General features: G+C 41.8%; 1 protein-coding gene across 1 annotated transcript; it reads left to right on the top strand.

Annotated features, from left to right (window-relative positions):
• Positions 1–1,698: 1,698 nt before the first annotated feature.
• On the top strand, positions 1,699–2,940 carry lrrc10b (leucine rich repeat containing 10B). Its single transcript, XM_028431868.1, has one exon. The coding sequence runs from the start codon at positions 1,699–1,701 to the stop codon at positions 2,938–2,940; it is 1,242 nt and encodes a 413-aa protein (XP_028287669.1).
• Positions 2,941–9,983: the final 7,043 nt, after the last annotated feature.

The raw sequence follows: 9,983 nt of genomic DNA, 5'->3' as shown, positions 1-9,983 counted from the left end.
CTATCTATCTATCTATCTATCTATCTATCTATCTATCTAATTAATGGCTAATATACTTCCTGCCTTCATACTATGAGGGCTGGCAGTGTTCTGTTCTTGTTGTTCTTGTTTTCATTGGTCTATAAAATCATCCTGCGGAAGCTAATGTGTGTGACACCAGCACAGCAAGGTACCATATTTGGAGTTACAAGAGACAGTGTGATTATTTCTGGTGTTTTACTGGTGTGATTGTATTCATGTTTGCAGGAAGTATTTAAATCTTTAAGAACAGTAGCCATAACTTTAAGTAGTCAAGGCCACATGTTTTTATTTGGAGTGATTATGTTTGTTGTATTTGTGTATGACATTATGACTAATGCATTTGAGCTGCTTCATAATATAAAGTTTGCAGACATTCTGGTTTATATGATCCTTCACATCTTCCACATCGTTTCCATATCTGTGTCCGTACTCACACTCATTTAGTCACCAAATAACCTAACATGCATGTATTTGGACAAAGGGAGAGTGAGTCCTATCAGATGGAAGTATGAAATGTACAAACCTCTAAATTGAACTTGCAGTACGAGTCTATTGTGAATGTACCTTGTGAAAAATTAATCAAATGTATTTCTGTTTGATGATAAAACACATAAAAAGTTATCAAATATAAAATAAACCAAATACATATATTATAATAATAGTTGATAGGATATATGCAGGACAGTAGATAATAGATACTAATTGTCTAATTATTTGAGTAATGATGTGTGTTACAGTGTGTGTATAATGCTATATAACACGAAAAAAACAGAAAAAAATTAAGTTGCCCTGAATTAGGAGCGCGAGAAAATAAAGTTTGTTGCTCGTGTTTTTAATAGACTTCTATCACACACACACACACACACTGACCATGTGATGTGGTTGCCCCCTGTTCCGGTTACAGAGGGAGGGAGGGAGGCAGCAGTTGAATGTAAACCTTCACACTGATGGAGAGAAGCGGCCAACATGAGCAGCAAACTCAGCCAGCACTGCAGTCTTCTAATTTGTGCAATTTCTTTCCGTGGCGCGGATTATAACTCCGGAGAAGACCTCGGCCTCTAATGGGGAGCAGCTGCATTAACTAGTGGACAGACTTCCATTAACTGTTTTTCTTTGCCGCCGGCCAGGTCACTGAGCTGCGCACACACTGTGGGCTTATCCAGCGACTTCCCGCAGGAAGAGGGGGCAGCAAAGTGACTATTTAGTGTCCTAAAGTGACAAAAAAAAGACTGCTTACGTGAACAGGTGACCGTGACCTCAGAGCTGCGCCTTATCTTCTCCCTTAAAAGCCTGAAGGAAGTCAGAGAGGGTAAGGACTGCTAGAATTAAATTTCAGCTCAAAATTCAGCTGTATTTAGTAGAGTTCAACTACCAGCAGTACTATTACTATTACTACTACTATTACTACTATTATTACTACTACTATTATTACTATTATTTAACAGTTTGCTGAAGTTTTTCTGATAAGATCGTAGATGAAGGGGCAAAGAGACACTTGACAAACTGGCATGGCTGCAGGAGCATTAACCTGCCTGGACCAGGATGCAGTTTACAGTCAGTGGGTTCAACCACAAACAAACAGCAGCTCCCAGGCTGAGGGTTAACTTGTCACAGATACTGCCTCATCAAATGACTCTGTCTTGACTCACACCAGAGTCAGGGGCTGTAGGCCACAGCATGGGCAACTCCTCCAGAAAGGGAGAGGGAGGTGGGGGAGGAGAGGAGGAGGAAGAAGGGGGGAAGGATGGTGAGAAGGAAGAAATCACAGAGAAGAAAGAAGAAAAGGAGCAGGAAGAAGAGGAAGAACTCCCACTAGGGGTGGAGGAGCTGCTGGAGAGCGGGGATCCTGTGTTGGACTTGAGTTACAGAAAATTTAAGCGGCTGCCTTCTCGCGTTTGTGGACTGATGCACCTGGAGAAGCTTTATGTTTGTGGAAACAGCCTGCGCACTCTGCCGGACAGCATCTCCCAGCTGCGTGGCCTGCGGATACTCGCCATCGACTTCAATAAAATTGAAGACGTCCCTTCGCCCGTCTGTCAGCTCACTAACCTAACCCGTCTCTACCTGGGCAGTAACCGGTTAATGAGCCTCCCACCTGAGCTTTCGAACCTACAGAATCTGCGCTGCCTGTGGATGGAGAGCAACTACTTCCAGAGATTTCCGCGGACGCTCTATGACCTGCCTCACCTCAAGTCCCTGCAGATAGGGGATAACCGGCTGAAGACGTTGCCTCCTGACCTCTGGCGTATGGAGAGTTTGAGGGGATTATGGCTCTATGGGAACCGCTTTGAAACCTTCCCCAAAGTCCTGCTGCGCATGGAGAACTTGGAGATCTTGGACCTGGACCGCAACAAGATATCAGAACTTCCCAGCCTGAAGCGTCTCAAAGCCCTGCGCCTTTTCTCCTATGACCACAACCCGATCAAAGAACCTCCCAAAGTAGGTGAGGAAGTGTTCTTGGTTGGGGAAGGAGCTGCAGAGTTCTTGGAGGCCCGTGAGGCCCGGAAGGAGAGACGCCGTAAGGCCGCAGAGAAAGAGGCAGAGGAGCTGGCTCTGGCAGGAGAGGAGCCGGTGATACACGGCATCTTGAAGAACAGTAGCTCTAACTCCAAACAAGCAACTAATGAGGCGGCTGTGACCATAGAGGACGTGGAGGTCAGAGAGGAAGAGCCCCTGGTGATGGAGGGTGGGGAGGCAGAGGAGGAGGAGGAGGATGAGTGCATGGAGCTGCCGGTCACAGAGTATGTCGGAGCTGAGCTGGAGTATGATGAAGAGGGGGTTGAGTATGAGACAGAGGAGCTGATATGTGAGGGAGAGGGGTTTGAATATGAGGGAGAGGAGCTGGAGTACGAGAGGGCTCAGATGGACTATGAGTATGAGGAAAGGGAGGACATGGGGAGACAAGATGAAGGGGCATGAAGAAGCATCCAGATGATCTGCAGGCAGGTGGATGACGGACACATTTGTGAAAGAGGCTGAGAGACTTTATCTTAGCTGTGCTGCTAATTTCTAATCTGTTAACTGTGAAAAATAAATGAGCCGGGCATTATGTGTGTATAGCACACAGCAGATCAGAGCAGGACTCAGGTGGAGTGTGTGTCTGTGTGTGTAAAGTGTGTATGGAGGTTCAACATAAATAAATATTATCTCAGCTGATTCAATCACTTGTGTGGAAATACCTCTTACCAGTGAAGCTGTAGTATTTCATGGTCTGTTTTATCGCACCTCACTCCAGCCTCATTGCTATTTTTATAAACCAAGACTATGCCCTCATGTAAATGTGTGTATTGGACTTAGATGTACAAAATATTTATGACATTCTAAACACAAACCGTGTCAGTGTTGTGTAAGCAGTCCTATGAGCGTCAGCGCCAAGATAGAGCGAGAGACGAGTGGGCTTATTAGAGCGATGAATAGCTGGGGTGCCTCACCATAAAAGGTAAGTCCATAGGGAGGCTTCATGAAATAAAATGGACTGACTAAAGAAAATACATCAAGCAGAACATTTTCAAATAAAAAGGTCATTGACCTGGTGTGACTTTTGTATACTCCTTTTTTGTTGGAGGCTACACCACCTCCACCTCTGTCTCTAACATGACGCAGGCCCAGCCCTTGTTCTTCTCTCATCTCTGCACTCATTATTTATGTGGGGCTTGTGTGTAATCCAATCATCCCTCTGCATATCTTTTTTTCACATCTCATTGAAAGAGTGAAATATTTATCCCAACCCTTAAATATTAATGCCTGTACTCGTGTGGCAGTGTCTTGACTACAGAGTCTATGGTTGGGAAAGCTGTTGAAGGAACAGACATGAACTGATGCCTCAAATTTTACATGCAAGTTTCAATGACATATGGCTGCTGAAACTGTTGCCGTTTTTTTTTTTAAGATTAAATGATGTCACTTCTTTTTTAAAAATAACACACACTATTCTCTAGCACAAACAAGTGAGTGAGTCAGTCCCCATAGACACACATGCTCACTTAGCAGCACTGCTGTGTTGGAAACCAACAGTTGGAACCAGAGTTTGGAGGTAGAGAGGTAAAGCTGCAACCTCACTGTTCTCCCCACACACTGTTCCACTTCTGCATTAAGCACAACCCTCCTTATTTATTTTGAGAAAACAATAACTAATTTAATTAAAGTAAAAAGAGAAAAATACCTGTAGTTTTTATGTGGATCCACTTAATCCACTAACATGGAAAGGGGGGTTACGACCTATAATGTAGCCAGCCACTAGGGGGCAATCAAAATGTTCTGGCCTCACCTTTGGGATGCTGTCACATCCTAATTTCCACCTACAGATACATGGGAGGCAAACGTTTACGATACACAGGCAGCCAGGCCAACACAGGTAAGTATGGAGACATTTAGAGCTTTTGTTTGAGTTTCACACAGACCCACCCACTAAGATCCTCCACCACATATAAACCATGTTTCCCCATCAATTAGATCTGATAAAGCTGCTTGGAGGAGCAGCGAAAACATCTTCAAGAAAACTCTACAAGACCAGATACCTCGATTCAATTGAATGAAAATGACTGGATGACTGAGAATCTTATAAACATCTGAAAAACATCATAAATCACCAAAAAACACTGGGATTTATGATCTGGAGACAATAACTGTCCCCACTCTGGATCAACCAACAGACTGGCACTGCCTTTCTTGGCTAAAATGTAGTTCCACTGCATCTATTTACACATGATATATTGTCTGCACTTTGCTGACACCAACCACCTTTGCAAGCATCCAGTGTGGTTTTATATATGTGTTGTTTTGACACAACAGTCTGGATGGTGTTATGTGACACCACTGCAGTTTGCGAGAGCTGGCCCACAGTTGGTGCACCGTATGGAGCTGCAGTATAATGTTCTGTCACTGGTGGAATCTCAGCCCTCCTCCTCCTCATCCAACAGCAGTGGGTGGCACAACAGTTTGACACACTGCAGACGTCCATGGGAATCAGTACCATGCTCCGTCTGAGTGTAATTATTTTGCTCATTAGTTTACACTGTTCTCATTCTCTGCAGGTCAGAGACAGTGAGGTGATCAGAGACAATTCTTTGGATTTCTCATGAGTCACCTCACATAGTCTGTCTGACTGGCAGCTCTTCTACTCACACCAAAAGTACATGATGAAGATAACTTGTAATTTATTTCCAGATTACGTAGTTTAAGGCCATTATGTTGTTTTAAAACAGGAACTACCCACAGTTTTGTTTAACATGACACTTTATTGTTGTGATGCAGTGGTTCAGCCTCTAAAGAAGAACCTGTGGAATAAAAATAAGCAGCGTGAGTCAGAGGACTGGTGTACATGATGAGACTTTGTGTGCACAGCATGACTGTACCTGTCCATATTCTGGTGAGTGTAGGTGTTGCCCTTCTTAGAGTAGATGAAGTTTGCATAGGTAAGATCATATTCCAGCTTTTTGGAATCAGCAGGATGACAAAACCTAAACAATAAGAATGCATTTCTATTGGCTGAATATTTGTCAAATAATTGTCCATAATTTGACATATTTTTTAATATTATTGTACAATATTGTGCATAATAATCCAGGACATGTTATTTGTGTATTTTACTATTAATTTCATTTAGTTTTACTTTTTCCACCACTGTTGAAAGACACACTTACGTGCTCTTATAAAGTGTAATGAAGTGTGAAGGTTCAAATGGTGTAATAGGGAGAGTTTGGTTGCTGGGAAGATTTTTCAGATAACCTGAGGACTCCTAAAGAACAGTAAAACAGTTAAGATAAGAGCTTTAGTAATATTTGCTAAAGGAAAAAAAGGGGGGGGGGGTGAAAGTACATCACCTTTTTTCCAATGATAGTCATATTAGGTGCAATGCTTTTGATCTCAGACGATGGCAGGAGGGACCTCTGCGGGTACTGGGGCTCAGCTGCAAAGCCCAGAGGATCCATGCTACTCCGAGTATATCCTGTTTCTCGACAGGATCGGCTGCAGAAGGGCAGCATCGACTCAGTTCCCTCAACACACAAAAGGACAATTATTACAGTTTTATGCCATGTTATAGCTTTTTTGTCAGTATGAGAGAGTTGAGTGTGACTTTACTGGTGTAAAGGAAGGCTGTGGGAATTCACTTTTCATCACAGAGCTGTGAGCCTGACGAGGTTCAACCTGCACATCAATGAGAGTTTAACAGGTGATTATAGCTGCCAAGATACCTTTATTAAAGTGACATGATATATATATATATATATGTCTAATGTAACTAGAATGACATATGATTGGCAGCAAAACTCTAATGCAAATAATAATAATTTTATTCCTTTAAAACTACCCAGTGTTCCAAGCCTTTGTTCTTGCTGAAGAAATACTTAAAAACCGGTTCATAAATATTTAGTTTGATTGAAAAATATTACTGGTATTTGTTCAAAGAGGAGCAAATGTTTTTTGTAGATTAACTAAATGTTACTTAGTAAAAAAAAGGCTTTTTGGGGTTTTTTTAATAGCTTAAATACTCCTGGACAACAGAAGCTGTCAGGTTTTGCCAGTGTTTGCTGTAGGGTTATTTAATCTTTGTTACAAACATTAATTACATGAATTAGATCATCCCTAGATGTAACTTAATGAACTCACCCTGGAGCTGTGTTGCTCCTTAAAGATGTTGACCTGAGGCTCTGTCGCCTTTCTGAAGCCGGTCTCTCCTTTTGGACCCAGAAGGGTGTTGTTTGGTGTCTCTGGAGCAAAGGGGACAGTATGAATGTTCACCTCATACTCTTGCAAGTGTTTCCTGTTAAATCCTTTCTCTATGTTACCTGCCGGGGTGAGAGGATGAGGCACAAACTCTCTTTTGTATTCTGTCTGTGGAAATAGAAGCATAATGACAGATAGTTTTAACATATTCACAGCATCGTTGGCTGTATGCGCCACTAAAGGTAACTGCACCTACCATCTTCTCCATTGTCAGGTGTCCTCTCAGCTTCTGTTGATGAGGATTAGAGAGGACTGCAACCAATCAGGCTATGTCAGACACCGGTTTGTTTAGCCTGAGACGTAAAACATAACAAAAGTAACATGACAGTCTGGATGTCTCTGTCTAATTCACACTGAAACCCAATTCCATGAACACACATGTGTATCCTATAACTGTGTCTCATGGCACCAAATAATTATTGCATTGTCTGATGGAATCAGGCAGCCCAATTTACTGCCTATAAGGAGAGCAAGGACGCTTCTCCAACCCTCTGCCTCACACCAAGGCAGGTCATACTGGTCGGTTGTTAGATCATTTCTATATTAAACACTGGTTGCTTCTATGTTATATTATAGCCATATAATAGAATATTATACTCTTTTTTAGGGACTAGATGCTATATTGAGCAAGTTAACTAATATAGCCACATAGTTGCTAACATCGTTAGATTTCTGTGCAGCATCACATCAGGTAATTGCTGTTTTTAATTTTTAATTTAACATTTAACAAATTGCCCCTTTAAATGTTTCTTTACACTCTCAACACTCTCAGTGTACGTAGAAGTATTGGGAAGCTTGTTGCTGGTCAGTTGCACTCTGCTGCCAGTTGCTTCAGCAGTCGGCATGACAATCCTCCCCGGCTCAGCCATCTGTGACTGCTGTAATGGAAACCTTCACTGACATCAGTGATGGATAGGAAATCTCCTCCAGGCTTACAGTCACTGCTGTAACCACAAATACAAGCAGCAAACGATGTGTAACTGCTTTGTTTTTAGGTTTGACAGCATCCCACCCAACTTTAAGCTCACTGTGCAGGAAATAATGTATTGAGTGCTGCCTTTATCTCACAGTGTGACTGAAGAGAGTGAGCACATTCTGTGTTGCAGTGAGGCTACATCTATTTTTATTTACCCTGAATATAAATTACCTCTAGAAAAAAAAAAGGAATCTGCCACTGAAGAGAAAAACAAACTCCCGGGACATACCTGTAACTCCGGGTTGTTTGCTCACCTCTCTGCATTCTGCTGGCTTTGTAAACAGGTCTCTGTTGCTAGGAGATTCAATACAAGGGCACACCAGAACAGCAGAAGAGTCTGCTGTAAGTCCTGTGTTAAGCAGACAATAATGCAGAGATCACATTTAAATGTTTTTCTGCAGTTTCTCATAAACACTGCAATGATCTCAGCTTTTGTTCCACAGGAAAATAAAACAAATAAAAATTAGACAAAAGACAGTGACAGAAAAAAATGGCTCATGCAGTGTTATTGATTAGATCTACCAACATGATGTGTACATAGTTTACCCTGGAAGGACTAGAACAGAATGATAGAATGGGACTAGAATGACAAAACAAAGTTTAGTCATTCTAAACAAACATCTTAGCAGTGGATATTGTTGCAGATTTATTACATCCTGGAATGATTAAGTGTGACTTCCTTTTTGTTCACTTACAGTTTGCTCAGGTGTGTTTTCATTAAAGTGTCAGTTGGCGTGACAGAAGCTTGTTGTTTTAGTCATTCATCAGCACCCTTTGCTTTATATTTAAACCTCTCTGCAGCATGTTTTCACACACGGTGGCGGCTTCAGGTGTCACAGTTGATTCAGGTGGCAAATGTGCTTATAGCGTTTTTAAAAACAGATGGAAAATTTGCATATATGTTAATTTGCAACACCTAAAAGATCATTTTGAAGACTTTAAAATGATCTTCATTTTCAGCATTAGTGCAGACTACAACAACATTCAGAAACCACACAGCATTACCAGATAAATACTATAGTGGATCATTATTATTATGCAATTCTATTTTTTTTTCCTTTGGTGCGTTTTTTTACTGTCAGAATAGTCGACACATGTATGTGTCTCATGGACTCATACACTCACAGCTGCCGAGTTGCCTGGATAGTTCCTGCATGTGTCCACTGGATGGCATTGTGATGCCACCATGGCTCTGACTTCAGACTGAGGTTATATAAAAATGATGGATGGCTTGAAATTTGCATGACATCTTGATAAAAATGTCCAACCCGAGACAGGGGAGTCATCATCTGCCGCTGTTAGCTGCAGAAAATGTCTGAACACCATCTATATATCAACACCAGCATTTCAATTTAATCCCGAGAATGTTCTCACCTCCTGGTGCATTTAGGACATCTGGGAGAAAAAAAAAACATTTAGAGCATCAGGCTTATTTTTGTGCATGGACACATGGAGACATACATTAATAAACACCATCATCAGGGGGGCTTTTGTATTAAATTAAATGTCAGCTATCCTGTGAATGTCACACATCACTTGCTTTGTATTACACATGCTCTTACACACTTCAAACACTGCAATGTTTCCTTCATTGTGTCATTATTTTGAGGGATTCTGCATTACAGAATCACACCAAGCTGCTCACCCTTTGAATCACTGAATCACACCATTTCCACACCTTTCCTTTAATTCTCACCTCCTATTCCTTCTCTTTTCATGTAATTTCCTCGGACTCACACTGCTTCTTCACCTCTGTCACATCACTTCTTGCTCCTTTTCTTCCCTCCATCTGCCCAACACCAGCAGTCGACGGAGCCTATCTTTACCAAGCTGTTGCTTGTATTGCAGTTCCACAGTCTTTCTTGACATGCTGTCGTGCCAAGCCTGGAACTGTTCATTATCTTCTCAAAAAAAAAATAACTACAGGGAAACGCCTGCATCATAGAAACTGACAGTCTCATTTCCGGCTTCTTTTCTCTTAAGCACAATGCTCACATTATTGGCAATTCTAATTATAAATTCACAAGGATCCATAGAGCAGGGAGGACCAGGCGCCTATTTTCATTCCAGTAAAAGATTACACCAGATGATTTCACTTATTAGAGCAACTTGAGGCTGAGAGTCAGAGGAGGAACTGATCAGTGGAAGCACCTGCTGTACTCTGAAATGAAAACCCAGAAACTCTCCTCTGATTGTTCATCTGTGCAGCACAGCAATCTGTGTTTGTTCTCAATCTGCATAATTCACATGTAACATGCCT

The sequence above is a fragment of the Parambassis ranga genome, chromosome 19 (assembly GCF_900634625.1).
Source record: "Parambassis ranga chromosome 19, fParRan2.1, whole genome shotgun sequence".
Lineage (NCBI taxonomy): Eukaryota > Metazoa > Chordata > Actinopteri > Ambassidae > Parambassis > Parambassis ranga.
Note: the sequence above shows the minus strand (reverse complement) of the source record. Positions and strands in the feature narration are given on the sequence as shown.